General features: G+C 41.3%; 1 protein-coding gene across 1 annotated transcript; it reads right to left on the bottom strand.

The window, feature by feature from the left end:
• On the bottom strand, nt 1-2,652 carry LOC139467536 (toll-like receptor 4). The gene has a single exon (XM_071249069.1). It carries the CDS (start codon nt 2,650-2,652, stop codon nt 1-3), a length of 2,652 nt encoding a protein of 883 aa, XP_071105170.1.
• Nucleotides 2,653-19,385: the final 16,733 nt, after the last annotated feature.

Raw genomic sequence — 19,385 nt, forward strand, 5'->3', positions numbered from 1 at the left:
TTAATAACTTATTGCTGCCTTGAGGTTCTCCCAGAACGCTAATTTCTCATCCTCAGCTGTCGGATACCTGATATAGGTACCATACTGAATCTCATCCTGCAAGTCACGACTCAGACTACTGTTGTCAGGCAGTTCAGCATACCACACGACACACAGGACGTCCCTTCCGGTGTGTATGCTTTCCAGCTTGGCCATGTGGACCTCATAGTCGCACCATTCACTTTTCAGGAAGTTAGAAGACAGGACAACGATGGTTTTCCTGCTCGACTGAACCGCGTTCATGATGTTGGCAGTTATGGCTTCCCCAACCATGAAGTCCCGATGGTGTATGCAGAGTCTCAAGCCATGGTGTCGCTCAAGCATGTTACGCATGTCCTCTACAACAAACCCTCTGTCTTCATCAGCATATGAAACAAAAGCATCGTAGGTGAAATTGTCCTCCCCTTCCCCTAGTCTCTGGTATCCCCTGTATTTGCGTCTTGTAGTGTAGTACAGGTAACGTAGCTTCCACCGATAACGGTAAATTATACCAGCTGCAACTATCAGCATGAAGGCTACAACCCCAGACAGTGTTGCGGCTAACAATGGAACAACTGTTTTACACTGTTTCTGCAGCCTCCATACAATGTTTTCAATGTTGTTAAATTTCATTCTTTCTCCATTGTCTAACCGACACCTCGTATCATCAGGTCTGTCGATGGAAATGCGGGACTTCGATAGTGCTTCTAAGTACTCAAGTGTACTGCAATCACATACTAGATCGTTGCCCTGGATGTTCAAGTGAAATGTGTCATTTCTCAATTTCATTATATGACTAATTTGATCTGTAAGATATTTTGGGACATACTCAAATCTATTGTTTGACAAATCCAAAGAGGTGAGAAACGACATGTGTCTGATCATAACAGTCCATGCCTCCATCATGTTCCAGCTCAGATCAAGAATCTGAAGATTGTTAAGTCTTTGGAATATAGGAAATGGTAAATCAAGAATGAGGTTATTGGAAATGCTCAGTATTTCTAAATTTGTTAGGTTGAAAAATAAGTGACCATTCATATCCGACTGAAGTGATTGATATAGGTAATTTTTACTTATGTTAAGGACTTTTAGGGAAGATGCGTACACCAAGAACGTAGGGGAAAGTAACTTACAGTTATTATCAGTGAGATCAAGAAATTCAAGAGAATCGACGCCATGAATAGGACCTACCAATCCTGTAAATCTGTTCCGAGACAAATCCAGTACCTTTACTTGATTGGGATTGAATCTTATTTCATTAATGGAATAATCGAACCTACTATTGCTTAAATTTACAAATGTGACATTGGGAGGTATGTATTTAAGAACGGGAAGTGTTTCTATTTCAGTGACTTCAACTGTCATTCTGTTCTTTTGTAACTGTTCATCTACCCTAGAATTGTTCTCAGTCTGAAAGCTGACAATGTTGATGTCGTTATGAGGAACAGGTCTTTGCTGCGGAGGACGTTGGGAAGTTGCTGGCTGTTGTGTCAATTCAGTCTTCACACTATTCATAGGCGTCAAATGAGTTCTTTCACCATAGACAGCCTTGTCACCTGGTAATGGGTCTGATGGATACTGGTTCATCAGATATATTTTACGAAGATTTGTCATTACTGCAAGGGTTAGTAAATACTGTCCATATGTGAACCTATTACTCTTTGCTGATATGATTTGAACTTTGCGTAGTTTTTCGGCACAATGTGTGTCCAAAAGCTCAATTCTGTTTGCGTCACAGTGTAATTCTGTAAGAGTCAAATTGTCCATATATCGTAAATGATCTCCTTTCAATTCAACACCGATAGCAAATGGTTTCACGATGCTATTAATATTCAAAACCCTCAGAGGTGAAAACTGCAGCCCGAATAGAGAGTTACCAAGTGTTTCCAAGCCAAGACCATGATTGTGAGAAAGGTCAAGCATATCTATGTTCCTCATTGGCCAAAATGCGTTGGTTTCAATAAATGAAACATTACAGTAGCTGATATCCAGGTGCCTTACATTGGGAGTATTCAGGAAGGATTCATTATAAAGTGTATCAATCGAACAATATCCCCCTTTTCCTGACAAAATAAGAGTTGTGAGATTCTTTAGTTTCGCAAACCCTTCACCAAATATGGCGTTCTTTACACCATCAATGATCAGTGTCCGAAGAGCCACCAAATCGCCCAGACATGCATCGGGGTACTTTTCATCGAAGTCATTGGTATTTCCAGCAATATCCAAAGTATGCAGCTTTTTCTGTTGTCGAAAAGCTCCCTTTGGGTAACTTTTGCTGTTCAGAAGAATCCTGTTCCCATGAAGGTTCAAGCGTATCAGATTTACAGCTCCCAAAAAACTATCAACATTCAGAGAAGTCAGGGCGTTGTCAGACAGATCCAGGTATTCCATGAAAGAGAACCTGCCAAAAGATCGTGCTGCTAGTTTGATGCTGTTGTTAGACATTAGGAGAGTTGATACAGTGGATGGGATGGTTTGGGGAACCCTGTTCAACATTTTGTTCGAACAGTTGGCGATGATCCCATCCTTTGCAGTTACGGTGCATACACATGGAATGCAGGTAACATTGGATGGCAAACAATGAATAAAGTTAACACTACCCAGCAGCAGGGTCATCCTCAGGATAAGAGCCATGTCTGAAATGAAATTAAACCATTTATAACAAGCAGACGAAAATGAATATACACAACTCGTCAAAAATATCGCACCACCAATTTGTAAAGATTTTAAAATGGTACACTGTGTTGAAACATAAAATGCCTGCAGCATGTTAGCCACCATAACTGCCAGCCTTGTGGGTGCGTTTATGCAAACAGTATGCGCACCTAAGGGGTGTCTTTAGAGAAATTCATGTATGATGACGTCTTGACGTTCATGCGTTTTAACAGTTATTAATTTAGAATGAAAGTTCTACCACTTTGAAGGTGAATTGCCACCGTGTTGAACACTAATCATACTGTTATCAGTTGACTCATAGAAAACACACATTGACTGGACATGTGAGGGACTTGCCGAGATCAGGGCGTCCATGAAACACCAGTGCCAGAGAGGACAGGGTCCTTGTACGCGAGGCCAAAAAGATGCCAACTTCGTCATCACTGGCATACCCACAACAGAGTCGACTGAATGCAGCAAAAGTATGGACCGGAAGACCAATAAAACGTCCACTACTCTCACCCGAACATATGCGGGGTAGTTTAGTCTGGTGTCAGGCTCGAGCACACTAGAACTTGAGGTCACAGAGGTGATATTGCACCACACTTATGGGAAGGAAAAGGGGAACATCATATCATCAGTGCAACATCCAGAAAGCAGTGACATGTGGTGGCGGCTCAGTGATGGTATGGGACGATGCATACTTGATTTGGTCACAGTTCAGGGGACATTAAAAGGACAAAGGTATCAAAATACCTTTGTTGTGCCCTATTTGGATAACCATGCACTTGCCACGCGTCCTGTCTTCATGGACGAAAATGCTCGACCCCACCGAGCACAAGCTGTGACTGAACAACGCCCGAAGACCCGAATCCAATCGAGCATCTATGGGATCAGTGGCGACGAAGGGTTAGAGCCAAGGACCCTCCTGTACAGAATGATCGTGATGATCTGTTGATCTCATTTCTGACAGTTTCTATTTATTCCCTATTATAATCCTTTTCACTTGCGAATAAACTTGTGTTTTTGTCTATGCAAATGCTCATTTCCCCTATAATTCGTGAATTTAACATCTCATTTGACATTCAGTAACATTGTTTTATTGCTTTAGTTTTGCTTGGCAGCTTCTCCTTATCCATCTCTTTTCTGATTATCAAAATGTCGTGGTGGTGCGATACTTTTGAAAAGGTGTATAGTTGAGACTGAAACTGAAATTAAAGAGACCAAACACAATTTCAAAAACCAAGAGTTTGTTCAACTCTAAGAGAGACTTGTATTTACTACCTCATGGCTTCTAAAAGGAGCGTGGTTATTTTATTCTTTGAAACATAGTTCCACTGTTTCGTTGTACTCCATACAACAGAATCACAGAATCACAATATTTTCAATATGGCTGTCTTGGTAGCCATGTTAGTAGTTGGGGGCCCCGTTACAGGACAAGGACAGGCACGTTTTTTAGTCAAATCGGAAACATGTATCAGTAGATTTATTGTAAACTCCAACGCAAATGTTTTGTAGATTTACTTTCTTTTGCAAAATTTCCTCGGATATTTCTTTTGTAAACTTCCCAAAGCTAAGCGGGGATTACGAAGAATGATGGTAACAAATACAATGCGGATATCCACGAATACTTGGGAAACGAGTTGTCCATTTTATGGAACTAATTAGTCTGATGGTCCAAGGGCATCGTCACAATCTTTGTGTAGGATGACAATTTCTAACCCTTAATGATTAACTCTTGATCATGAATGTATTTTGCTATACAAATATACATTTTATTCATAATACCTCGTTTAAACTCATAACTGAAATTTCATTCATCTATTCATACTAATTTACACATTCATACACAAAAATGTACATCCACATCGAACACACACAGATACAGACACACACAGATACAGACACACACACACACACACACACACACACACACACACACACACACACACACACACACACACACACACACACACACACACACACACACACACACACACACACACTCTCTCTCTCTCTCTCACACGCACTCACACACACTTATGCTAATTCTAATGTTCGTGTCCATTTTTAAACCCCTTTCCCTTGGTGGTCCTAACCTACTGGATGTAACAGTGTGAATTCGCTACAAAAGTCTAGCGTTGAGGTGCAGTGGAAAGACTCAGAGCTGGCTGAGAATATACCATCGACAGGGAACGTATACATGCACCAAATTACAAGTTCAGATTGTACTCACATAGGGCATCAAACTGAATCTAACCATGACATGATAATGCATTAACTGATAGGCTAGCGTACCACCAGCATGTTGTCTCGTAAACATTAGTTTGATGGTTTGTTTAATATCCAGCGAAATACACAAGCAATATTTATCTGACCCTTGTTTACAGCTAAATAAACAATATGGTAAAGATGTCATGTGATAAGAACGGCCTAGTGCAATATGCGATTTAAGGTACCGACTTTCAGTAACTTTATCAGTATGCAATGTGCAGAGTAAGGCTTCACAGAAATGATGTCAAACGGGTCGATGTCCCAAAATGTCATAAGCTAAGTAGCCATTATCAGTCACGCTGAGTCATCTACGAATCAAACGTTTGGGTCGAGACAAATTCACATATCGGTTTTAGTTTTAGTTCCTGGATTGTCTGGTCGTTTGGCAACAAAGAAACACTTAGGTTTTATGAGTGAGTGACACAACACACCCTCAGTGAGTTATCTACGAAACTTAGCCTTGATTTTGTCACGCAGTTCCCAAAGCAGATCAGCATGATATTGGTCATTAATGGTATTTCGGGATGTAGTTTACCAGAAGGATTACTTTGGAATCCCAGAAAACCGAAACAATCACCTTGCGAGCTGATGGGGAAGACTTTTTCAACTTCTGTGGATTGGAGGAGACGTTAGATGTCTTCCTCTGCTTTGACTGTTTTTTAGTCTCTGGATGATAGTGTTAATCCCAATACTCATCCTTAGTTAAGAATCCCTCCAAAAAATTGGTTCTGCTTCAAAACGACGTAATTTCTCAGGATATGTAATGAACTTGGAGTATTTCTGATCAGCAGTCAGAATCATTGCACCCCAGCGCGCAGAAAACCTTTTTCATGCCCAGTTCATTTCTCAAAATGTTCTCAACTCTCTCATACAATATGCCCACTGCATTGACTATGCGACGTGAGTAAGCGATCATCAATTATCATATAATTTATGTTATCGACAGATTCCCCAGAGGTGGCAGGTGAAGGTCTTCCTGATGTTTGATCAGCCTCAAGGGTCTTGAACTTGTCTGACCACCTCCCGACAGTGACAAAGGGAGGATCGCCATCCCCTAAAGTTGACACCATGACCGCACGTATGGCTGTTGGAGTTATTGCTTTCAGTTGGAGATACTTGGTGACAGCACAGTATCTAACTTTGTCCATTTTCATCAAAAGAAAGTACCTGTTCAGTTTGATACCGACAGAAATATGGAGCCTGGTTGTGTGTCTGGTTCAATTGCATCCTGTAAGCACGGCCAGTATCGTACTGAATACATGCAAACTGTTGAGGGTGCTCTGTCAACCTTCATAGTTAGGCTCAGAACGTTTCAGTCACCCCTCGCATGCGTTAAATGCAAATACATGTATAGTTATCAGTTTGATGGGAGTAATGCACTTCATGTGTTATTAAACTAAAAAATATATTTATTTTCATTGACATTCATCAAAGTTTCTTTTAGCCTCATTCACACAGATAATGCGATCGCGATGCAACCTCCTGGCGACCAAAATATTTGACAATTGCAATGAGGTGACAGAGGTCTCTGAAAGGTTTCACTGAGGTCGCTACAAGGTTTCAGAGCGGTCGCAAAGCCCATTCGGTCACAACATGCACAAATGACTGTCTGCGGCCGATTTGGTCGCTCAGAGGTTTCATTGGTCTCCTAGAGGTCCCAAGGTGGTGTTATGTCAATCGCAGATTGGTTTCGACTGTGCGGCGATCAGTTTCGTCTACACAAGGGTGTTGACTCTTTGCAACTTAGTGGCGACCTATCGGTGATTGATCAGTGATGAGGCGGTGGTGGACTGGCGCTTCATCGGTGACTGGTTGTCGATCGGTTGGAAAGTGGATTCCATGCGTGCGTCGATCATTCGCCGTTGGGTTTGCAACATGTCACCGTCTCTAAAAATACCCGTCTGTGCATTACATCATTATTTTGTCATAAGTACTCAGAAAGTTCACATCAATTATTTCCATTCATCACTATGGTCCGTTAAGGCAGGAAAACAAAAGAACCAGAAATTGTAGAAGATACAATAGAGACAACTGCTATGGGGAAGAAGAGCCAGAGATGTTCGATTGTGACAGGCTCTTTTCGGATATGGCCCACTAAATCACCACGACTTTCTCTCTCCAACTCTGCCATCAGATTCCCATAGTCTCCTAGCTGTGGCCTTCTTGCGATCCAATGTCTCAGCCAATACAGTCTTCGCCTTGTTTGTCTCATTCTTCTGTACATCATCATGGCAGCAACTGCAGCATTTTGATTTATTCTTTGCAGAGCAACTGCAACTGTTAACATCTTGACAACTTGCAAAGAAATGATTTGATTCAGAAAAGCACCCTTTTTATATGCATTATGTTTTGATCGGTGATGATCAACAACTAGTCACCGACCAGTCCCCGTTCAGTTGCAACAAGTCACCGATCGGTCTCAACCAGTTGCAAACATTTTGCCGTATCTGTGGTGAACAGTTGCCGATCAATCACTGACAAGTTGCAAAACCTATCGCTGATTGATCGGAGGTCATACCCTTTTTCCAAATATTGACAGAAGTAGTTGCACCAGTCTTAGCGATCACCATTCGGTCGCAAAGGAAATCAGTCGCCAAATGGTTGCATCGCGGTCGCATTGTCTGTGTTTGACTGTAGCTTTACATGGACTGAAAGAGCTATTTCACATGTATGTCAATTCGATGACATTCATCACATTATTGGAAATTTCTTTCACGGCTAGTTGACAAAGTCAACAGAGTTTGGTAAAGTATGCAACCGCATCTATGTACATGGTGATCTCCTGTCGTTGCAGTTGAGCCTTCAATCGTTAAACCTGTGGTCACGTTCTCGACAGACGCGTTGGGTTAGTTTGGCAAGCCAACCAGATCTATGGATCGGAAGAGATTCTGATGGTGGTAGGGCAGGCAACAGATGTGATGGGAATGGAACCCATCCAAATTGTTTGTTCTGGGCCCCGCTGTCCGGTAGTGGTTCCACAGGCCTTTAAGGGGAACATGACGTCATAGTGAACCCATGGAGTCACAACATGGGCATTGAATTCCTAACCGCGTGGCACCTAATCGACTAATCCACGTGTGAACCTCTGGGTCCTCTTTGTAGAGCACTGCACTGCACTGCTTGGGTTTTCCTCTATATTGCTTAGCCAAACTGGATGAAACATCCTTTTGATTCTGCCTTTGGAAATTCTATTTCGGCTGATTGGATTACTGGTATCAGTCAGGTCAAAGACATGATGAAGATGCAGAAGGTTTTTCAACGAAAAAGTGAAAAAAACCACTCCGAGATTTGAGCTGAAAATGTATAACCCGAAGGCGAGTGATTAGCACAAGGGCTATTCAGACCCCGAGGCCTTACATTTTCAACCAAAACGAAAGGGACGTTTTTCCTCTGACTTATATACCGTCGAAACAACATTTATTAATATTTGTTTAATATTATGTATAAACATGCATTACGACAGTCTAAAGAACGCTAGTAAAATATATCTGGCCAGGAAATATACGCTAAACATGGTACCTTTAAACCACTTGTTTGAATTATTGTGTCGACCACTGATCGGGAGTTTGTGGTTCGATTCTCGTGATCCATGATGAAAAAGTTTTAATTCGTGTCGTCGAATTTTAGACAATTGGACGTTTAAAACACAAGGTCCAGACTTCTTCTAAGGAAAACCTTATAGCATGGTTGAGGTCTAAAACTTCATCCAGGGTTCTGATGCCTGTAGAAGGAATAGTTTGGTGTTTATAATGTTGGCGGTATAGTGGGGGACAGGCAGAGAAGGTTCCTCGACTGACTACAGGACTCCTCAGTGGAAAACACGACCATCTTTCTTCAACGCCATTATTGACAAGAGGAATATGCAGGCAACGTTGGTCTGGGGCAAGGGCTCGTCTATCTATACAGTGGAAGTGGTGAGATCGCTGCTTGTCTGGCCGATACATGCCATCTGAGACATACGGGGAGGATGTGGGACTTTCACTACACTCTTTTGGTAACGATAACCAGAAAGAAGAACTTGTGGTTTTCCCTTTTACGATATGACCAACTCAAGTGTCCAAAGTCCAGGCATACATAAAACTCTGACCTGACTGAACGGGCAAGGCATTTTATAATATGGTCCAACAATCAACAAACATGTTAATCCAAACTTACTAATAATATCTAAGTGAGTGAGTGAGTGAGTATGATTTTACATAGCTTTTAGCAATATTCCAGCAATATCACGGCGGGGACATCAGAAATGGACTTCACACAGTGCACCAATGTGGGGAATCGAACCCGGATCTTCGGCGTGACGAGCGAACGCTTTAACCACAAGGCTACCCCAACGCCCAAAAACACCTAAGAGTAAGAAAATGCAATTCTACTTTGAAAACAATCATTGGCAATTGGCTGCATGGAACTGGCTTCTCGCCAATCAAAAGGAATCAAGCTCTTTTTGCTAAATGTGTAATATCACTTAAACTTAGATATGTTCATGAGAATATTACAGCTTGTTGTTAGAGATACTTCGTACTAGACAATAAAGGTGGATAAGAATGTTAACATTTGATAGTTAAAATTTAAAAAATAGAAATTAAAGTTAAATATAATCATTATTGATGTAAATTATACTTAACATAAAATACTTCTGATACTGACAAAACGAATGTCCTTTGTACATTTACTGTGTAATTCTTTTGGCTTGTATTTCTGATGGCCTATAGTCTCATGGCCTGTAGTTATCATTGCAAGTATTTCTGATTGCCTGTAGTTATCATTGCAAGTATTTCAGATGGCCTGTTGTCTCATGGCCTGTAGTTCTCATGGCATGTAGTTCTCATGGCATGTAGTTCTCATGGCCTGTTCTTCTGATGGCCTGTACTTCTGATGGCCTGTACTTCTGATGGCCTGTACTTCTGATGGCCTGTAGTTATCATTGTAAGTATTTCTGATGGCGTGTAGTTCTTATAACAAGTATTTCAGATGGTCTGTAGTCTCATGGCCTGTAGTTCTCATGGCCTGTACTTCTGATTGCCTGTAGTTATCATTGCAAGTATTTCTGATGGCCTGTAGTCTCATTGCCTGTAGTTATCACTGCAAGTATTTCTGATGGCCTGTATTTCTTATAACAAGTATTTCAGATGGTCAGTAGTCTCATGGCCTGTAGTTCTGATGACTTCTAGTTATCACTGCAAGTATTTCTGATTGCCTGTCGTTATCATTGCAAGTATTTCTGATGGCCTGTAGTTATCATTGCAAGTATTTCTGATGGCCTGTAGTCTCATGGCCTGTAGTTCTCATGGCCTGTACTTCTGATGGCCTGTACTTCTGATGGCCTGTAGTTATCATTGTAAGTATTTCTGATGGCGTGTAGTTCTTATAACAAGTATTTCAGATGGTCTGTAGTCTCATGGCCTGTAGTTCTCATGGCCTGTAGTTATCATTGCAAGTATTTCTGATGGCCTGTAGTCTCATGGCCTGCAGTTATCATTGCAAGTATTTCTGATTGCCTGTAGTTATCACTGCAAGTATTTCTGATGGCCTGTATTTCTTATAACAAGTATTTCAGATGGTCAGTAGTCTCATGGCCTGTAGTTCTGATGACTTCTAGTTATCCCTGCAAGTATTTCTGATTGCCTGTCGTTATCATTGCAAGTATTTCTGATTGCCTGTAGTTATCATTGCAAGTATTTCTGATTGCCTGTAGTTATCATTGGAAGTATTTCAGATGGCCTGTAGTCTCATGGCCTCTAGTTATCATTGCAAGTATTCCTGATTGCCTGTAGTTATCACTGCAAGTATATCTGATGGCCTGTATTTCTTACAACAAGTATTTCAGATGGTCAGTAGTCTCATGGCCTGTAGTTCTGATGACTTCTAGTTATCCCTGCAAGTATTTCTTATTGACTGTTGTTATCATTGCAAGTATTTCCGATTGCCTGTAGTTATCATTGCAAGTATTTCTGATGGCCTGTTGTCTCATGGCCTGTAGTTCTCATAGCATGTAGTTCTGATGGCCTGTACTTCTGATGGCCTGTACTTCTGATGGCCTGTAGTTATCATTGTAAGTATTTCTGATGGCGTGTAGTTCTTATAACAAGTATTTCAGATGGTATGTAGTCTCATGGCCTGTAGTTCTCATGGTCTGTACTTCTGATTGCCTGTAGTTATCATTGCAAGTATTTCAGATGGCCTGTAGTCTCATGGCCTGTACTTCTGATGGCCTGTAGTTATCATTGTAAGTATTTCTGATGGCGTGTAGTTCTTATAACAAGTATTTCAGATGGTCTGTAGTCTCATGGCCTGTAGTTCTCATGGCCTGTACTTTGATGGACTGTAGTTATCATTGTAAGTATTTCTGATGGTCTGTAGTTCTTATGGCAAGTATTTCAGATGGCCTGTACTCCATATTGGACTCCATCATGCTCAGTCCATCATGACATAGCAGAATGAGCCCGTTGGGATTGCACAATCAGTGTAGTTATTTGGGACTGTAGTTTTTATTTGGGTATTGCCATGGGCCGCCATGCGTTCACGGCGTGATGGTCGCATAAAACTCCTAATTAGGGCTGTAAAAAATAAGTTAGTATTCAAGTATTATGACGTAAAACGATTATTTACAGCTGTGCTGGCAGATGATTAACAACATATATAGAATAAAATATGATATATTCACCTCTCGACAGGGAAGAAACAAACTGGTTGCTTGTCATCTACTGCACTGGGCTCAGTGTAGAGGCTGTCGGATAAGCATGAGCTGTATTTTACTACCGGCTTGTCTGGTTTGGGTATTGATTTGTTAGTGTCACGAAAGTCGTGCTTGGGGTGGAACAATGATAGCTGCGTACATTCGAGCATGTCTCATATCATATTTCGCGAGGCATAACAAGAAAAAAACCGACACTGAACCTCTGCATTTCAACATGGCGTGTCAGCTTAAAGGGGCACTGATCTAACGCAATTCCCCGGACTGATTGTTGCCTTTGTTATTGTTTTTTCCCCGTAAGTACCCGGATGATACGCAACGGTACTGAGCGTGACCAGAGACTGGGCTACCGTCTGCAAGGACAGTTAAATAAACTGTCATCGAGTGAGAGAGTGAGTAGTCCAGTTATAATAGTGGCGTGTCAGTATTATGTGGGAGGAAATGGGATGCCGGTCTTAGGCGTTTACCATTATGGTGAAACCCACGAGCACGGGTGCGGTACCTGCAAACCTAGATACATAATCAGGGCGAGACGGGATTGAAACCCGCGATCATAGGCTTCTGACGTGCCAAAGGAACGCAAATATGTCATTGCGTATTTCGGTGCATCAGACGACCCACGCATACAGATGGAGCATGAATGTGCTGCACGTGATGGATACTCCTGTGGTACAAGACACTATGAATGTGCTGCACGTGAAGGCTACTCCTGTGGTACAAGACACCATGAATGTGCCGCACGTGAAAATTGGGAAATGTTTTCTTCAAGATTGCTAGGAGCAATTATCTCTCATTAACCTCGCCAAGCCGTGCGAGGCCGGTGATGATCCCATTCACTGAGGGCCTGAAATGTGTACTGGCACCATGAGACTGGTATGCTACCGGAGTGCTTATTATTGGTGCTGGGCTCACTAGGTCAGATGGAACGACCTTACAACATGTGATTGGATTGCAATTCTTGTTATAATATCTGGTATACATTCCATCATATTTCTATGACTTATTGATTTAACTTCCCTTTAATTAACTAAATATATATTACACTTTCATGCCTATTATAATTACACTCAAAATCCGTTCAACTTCCAGGGTTCAATCATTAAAACAGTGGGACTGTACCTAGATGAGGTAAGTGTACCTGGTGGACCGGTTGAGGCAGACGACATAGAAGCCTATGTCAACTTGTTTGAAGGAGCCAACACCTGGATAGAGGACAGAGGCAACGATATAGAAAGAACAGAGTTTAAATTCGGCAACGCCCTGTTCGTCTTTAATTTAGAACCACTCTATTGAAGATAGTTATCTTAACTTAGTCAAATCGGGTAACCTCAGACTCGAAGTTCAATTCAAGACGGCTCTCACTAGGACACTCAACGCTATATTCTTCTCTCAGTCACCCGCTCTTCTTGAAGTCGATCAAACACGTAATGTGTTTATCAAGTAAACAAGAACATGAAGGAACAGCTACGGTGTGCCATTGACAACGATCCCATACTACGTGTGGTGGGATTGTATGCACGGGACATTGTAAAGTAAACAACATCCACAATCACAGCGAGAATGGGATGTTTACTCAACACTCATCGTTCCCGTTCAGGAGTACATCGGGTGGCCATGTATTTTGCACATGTATTACATCTAAAGATAACACCCAAATCCTACAGCAGTTTGTATGGATTGTATTGCTTATATTATTAGCTGCAGAAATGTAGTACAGAAATATTACTCGAAGGTATTGCGTCTACCTTTACACTCGATAAACTTCCGAATGATATCTATGTATATCAATATATATGTCAATATTTTCAAATTGTATGACTTCAAATGGCCACTGTATTCAATAAACTGTTAACATAGAGTCATGGACTTTTTGTTTTCTATTGAAAGAAACATCTATGTAATCTGTTTGTTTGAGCTTAGTTTTCATTCTAAAGTGAGACGTCGTAAGCGAAAGACCATGGCGCGATATGCGTTAAGACATAACGATTTTCTGAGACACATAATAGCATTCAATGACAGACGTGATATTTTAGAAGATGTTATAGGTATGACCAGGGAACAGATATTAGCGGTGGTAGCCATTGTCAGGCGGTTACTTGAGAATCGGTTAGCCGTGACTAGAAATGAGAGGCGGATATTTCTTCAAAGAACCCCAACAATCCCTATTTATCCGTATTGAGACAATGTGTACAACTGACCCCAAACGCAAAAGATTGTTAATCCGACACACGCTACTCATAAATTTCATCTTAAAACCAAACCATATCAACAGTGTAAGAGATGAAGCGGTCAGACGCGCGAGGCTTCTAGCTCGTGCTACGGCTTAACTAAGCAAGCATATAGCCTTGGTATTAAGTTCTGGTCGAATGTTACCGTATACAATATGTCCAGACGGATGAGTAGTGCTACGGTGTATAAGCATACAGACTCGACGAGTGAGACAGAATGTCTGTTACCTATACAAACACCCACTACTATTTCGGTAATTGGTGGTACCTGCAGTGGAAAAACCTATCTGAATAAAAGAATCTTGCAGAGTGAGTGAGTGAGTGAGTATGGTTTTACGCCGCTTTTAGCAATATTCCAGCAGTATCACGGCGGGGGACACCAGAAATGGGCTTCACACATTTATCCCATGTCGGGAATCGAACCCGGGTCTTCGGCGTGACGAGCAAACGCTTTAACCACTAGGCTACCCGACCGCCCCGAATCTTGCAGAATGCTGATGTGATGTTTAATAGGCCACCTAACTTGATCGTGTACTGTACTGCAGTATGGCAAGACATGTATTCCGAAATGCAAACGTCTCTAACGAACGTATTGTTTCACGAAAACCTACCGACAGAAACGGAACTGTACTCTTGGTCTGAACAATCTGATGAAAATATGGTCTTAGTGCTGGATGATTTAATGATGGAAGTATGCAAAAGCCGTCCCATGCTAAATGTTTACACAACCGTGTCCCATCATCTCGGCATCACCGCCATTAACATACAACAGTCGGCCTATCCTAAAGGCGAATGCAATAGAAGTATATCCGTGAACACCCACGTGTTTATTTTATATCTATCTCTCGTTCAGCACATGAGTATAAAATTTGAGCCGCTCAGATGTTTCCCGGACAAGCTAAATATTTCTCTGAATCATTACGAGATGCTGTGGAAGGTAGAAAATATGGCTACCTCGTCATAGACGCTAGTCCCTACAACCACCCTCAGTACGAGCGAGTGCGTACGAGCATATTTCCGAATGAAATATGTACTGTGTATTTACCAAAAGACTGAAGTACTATAAAAAGTCCAGATGATTCTGAAAGATTGTCATTTTACTACATCACTGGCATGGGCAAAGTCCATTCCTGGTTCAGTGTAGCCGACCCACCCGGGGAATCCGAGACGATTTTGTCGCAGAGTCCACAGAAGTATAAGACGAAATCTGAGTGTATCGAATCGTTGAATCGTTTTGTCAAACATGGGGTTGACCTACCAGACTGTTGGGACGGACCGTATTATTTTCTGTTTTCGAGATCGATTTTTAGACATGACTGATCAAGTGCCAACTTGAACTATCTCACCCTACTTCAAGAAGGTAATGTGAAACAGAGACGAGCCATGTTATCTCATGCTTCCCCTAACCAATTCAAATCTGTCATAGAAATGATCTATAACCAATTCCGTGGAAATATACCGATACAGGAAAGTGTTAAAAGAAACCTACATCGCTATCGATCCGTCTCCGTCATTCGTGCGTTGGCTGACAAGGCAGTCAATAAGAAGCATAAGTTGCAGATGTTAAAATCTCACCAATATATTTTACCACCTTGTATTTCTGCACTACTCGACTACATACGAGCGGATAAAGATAGTGGAGAGAGTGAACCTACCAACATTGAGCAAGCCGATGATTCTGTTATCGAGGGAAACTTATCAGAGATTGATTCAGAAAGTGAATGGGAAGGGTGACAACGAATTCGAGAAGGCAACCCCACCTTTAACACAGCCGAGCCTTACACAATATAAACAAGTAACTCGCAATACATCAACTTTTGATGATTGGCCAACGTGTCCGAGAGACATCGAATTAAACATCAGAAGAGATATTGTACAGAATGTAACCGATGCTCATTTGGGTGGACGCATGCTAGCTTTGTGGAACGTTTTAAAACAAAATGACGTTAAATGGAATGAGACGGATAACATCATTACGAGAGAGGGGCGGGTGATACCAAGGACGAGTCTAGCTAATTTCATTCGCTATACAACATTGTCACCATCAACAATACCCACCCTTCCTCCACCCGTCGGCTACGAGACTTTTCTGCAGTTAATGAAACAGTATCACGTTCCAGCATATTTCTTTCAGACGAAGGAAGGAAAATCACGAAAACGAACACGAACAAGAAATGATAAAGATATGTATTTAAAACATTAGGTTACACACGGTGTGCCTGGACAGAAAACATTGAAATAGAATAGCTGGAAGAGATTTCATTGTGAACGATTGTCCATCACTTTAATCGTAAATGTTAATAGAGATGGGAATAAAACTACATTTCACATTCACACGGTCTCTCGTTGTTTGCCTTGATGTTGTTATGCTACATATCGATGATGCAGTCCTTTCTAGCAACAGCTCACACGGGTTTGAGTATTTTACACACAGCAGCGTCTACATGAGAGTATGTTAGAACATTAGAACACGTAACAAGAGTCGCTACATGTTCTTCCTCTTCTTTTACACACGACATGCATAATTGGTATTTATATATTTTGTTTATCACAGAGTTCACATTGCTATCCACACGGGATGGCTGACTATAGACTTCACGAACGTTAATAAAACAGTGATACAAGAATAGAAACTCACATTTTAAACATATGAAACATTTTTAACCAAATGATAATAAAAATCTAAAGTAAATGAGCGAGTGAGTGAGTTTTAACGGCTTTGATGTATATTCAAGTTATATCACGGCATGTCAACTTAATGTGGGAGAATACCCCGAAGTGATGCAAGTCTTAGACGTTTACCACTTTGATGAATCCCACGAGCATGGGTATGACACTTAGGCAGATATAATAAGGTTGCAGGTGTAAGCATCATCATCATCATCATCATTGGAGTACGTGTCTTTTTATGGTGTAAGCATCTTCATTGGTGACTAGACTTGCGTGGTATCTTTGTTTGTTTTTTGTGGGTTTTTTTAATATCATAGATAAATAAATGTTAAATACATAGACGATGGAACATAGTTTACCATTTTTACAATGCATGGGGCAGAGGGAGGGGAACAGCAAACAACGGCATTTAACCCTTTCTCTCTCTCTCTCTCTCTCTCTCAAAATTATAGACCTGGGGTGTAACCGTATGGTACCGAACTGATGCCGTCATTAAATAAATAACGCTTATCGACTGGTGGGGTGAGAACCGTTTAGGTAGTTTTGATGGTGAATATTTCATTGTTAAAACTTCTTATTTGATGGAAGGTGGCCATCGTTTTAGAATGGTTAAATAAACAGTCTTTGAACATTTGATGACAATGTTTTTGAACGAGATGTTTTTTTCTGAATACCCTTTGCTGTACGCTTTTCAACGATGAAACCTGGTGCTTTGTCAAAGATGAATGACTAATTCTTGGCACGAAGTCCCACAAACTCCCTAATCACTTTACCACCCCCCTAATCCTTCATGACACCGATGGCCTTATGTCGGATGGTGGAATGAAGGGGTTGGTCTTTGGGATAACTGGACGTGTCAAAGAGCTCCAGGTGAGCTTGCATGAACTCGTAGGGGTCTCAGAGAAATGTCCCTACCCAAGATGTCAGCTGGTAAAATACGCTGTCCGTGTCCGCCATCAGTAACTTTAGTTGATCGCCATATTGTTTCACCATAACATCATAGTGAAAAGACAAGAGAATTTGTTTGGCGTGTTCTAAAATGACGAAGCCAAAAGACACAGACTGTTCTAATGTTACGGATACTTTATTCATATTCACCGACACTAAATGTTTTAAAAATATTTTAAAGTTTTTGAAATTTGATTTTGAACTGTATCATCTCAGTCTGTTCTCGTTCGTGATCAGTTCAACTTGTTGATAATTTCTAGCATTTTGTAATTGTTTTCCATAGACCGCATTGGAGAGAAGTTTAACTAAATCTTTCGAAAAATCGTCTGTGACCTCTTTACGCTTTTGAGTGTTAAAATCGATGTAGGATGCCATCCATTTTTCTTGTGAAAATTTCATAACTTTATGAATTTTAGTGAGTTTGAGACCCAAACGTAGATAAAACTTTAATGTTTCATAGTGGATGACATAGTTTGTTTTGTCCTTTAACGTTGAGAAAAGTTTGGATCCAGAAGGTTTTTCTCCTTTCATCCCGAGTTCTGTCAACAGAGCTTTGATATGGGGAGAGAACTCGGCATAGGGTATGCTCTCGCGTGTTGGGGCAACGGGTAGGGAGGCATGAACATGGTGTAGTTCCGAAGGGTAATGTAGGTCAACCTCCATAATGTAGCCATGAGGTCCCTCTGGATCGAGCGAGAGCCAATCGATGGTGTCTATCTCTTGCTCCGATAACCATTTAAAGTCGCCACGTGGTAACAGCTTAGACATGGCTGCCCCGTTCAAATTGTTGACGTCATAATATATCAGATAGGACTCGTCCTTGCTAGAGTCAAAATCAGCCATGTACTTATTGTTGGTCTCGTCGTGACGATGACCTTTCATGGCCACGCCTCCACGTATACCTCTCTCGATAAAGGTGTACATGTCGGGGTCGGTGAACAAACTCAGAGACTTTCTCGTCATGCGTAAACAAGCATCCATGCCTGGTAACGTATAATATTGAAAAGGGTCTAGCCCGTAAAATTCCAGACTCATGGTTCGAAATGCCTCCATGACATCGGTCAGAATGAGCGTGTCCACAGCTACGTATAGTTTCATGAAGTCTTTGATCGACTGTATTTGAAACGTGTCCCAGAGTTGACGTGCAAAGGCGTATTCTTCCTCTGAGACTGTTTCCTCACGAACAGATGAGTAAAACTGATCCCGAGTAGGAAATTTAGTTTCATCCAATACAGCAAAACTCGAGACATATTCGTAAAAGTACAGTAGTTTTTCGATTCAGAGTGTCTACGTGATGAGGAAACTCTTGTTTCAAATGAACGAATTGATTCTGACCTTTGTTTCTCAGATTGTTGGCCAATGTATCAAGTGAGGCGTTGAGAAATTTAAAAGAGTCTAGAAACATCAGATCATCAATGCGAAACATGAGAAACTGTTCTGTGTTATGAGGGATGCAGGACAGTTTTCGATCCCTAAACAGTTCTGCAGCCTGAAGAATGAGATGGTTGTCGTATCTGCTTGCATTGTGACATACTCAGACTACTGTCTTGTTTTCCTGGTAATTCACATTACAATGAGAATGACACCCCCCTCATCATGATCATGATCGAGGTGTCTCTCAAATTCGATTTCGTCCCCGCATAAATAATAACAACTGGTGCTGTCTATAACTTCGCGGTCTGCAGATGTTAGTTTCATAGGGACGGAGTTATCTAAAATATCTTGCATTTCATCGTAATCGACCAAAAGGTTTTCCATGAAATGTTCAGCTTCTTTCTCGCCACAAAATACTTTCAAAGGTTTCGAATATTTCTCAACCCTACATACGATTTTGTAAGCGTAGCAACATGACAGGTGATGTTGAATGCGTTGTGTACGACCACCATGATGGTTTGAGTCAT

The sequence above is a fragment of the Haliotis cracherodii genome, unplaced genomic scaffold, assembly GCF_022045235.1.
Source record: "Haliotis cracherodii isolate W230 unplaced genomic scaffold, xgHalCrac1.p SCAF_2, whole genome shotgun sequence".
In the NCBI taxonomy this organism is placed as follows: Eukaryota; Metazoa; Mollusca; class Gastropoda; order Lepetellida; family Haliotidae; genus Haliotis; species Haliotis cracherodii.

Bases quoted from the DNA above. Each gene is read 5' to 3' on its own strand.
- LOC139467536 (XM_071249069.1), bottom strand. From the start codon at position 2,652: ATGGCTCTTATCCTGAGGATGACCCTGCTGCTGGGTAGTGTTAACTTT.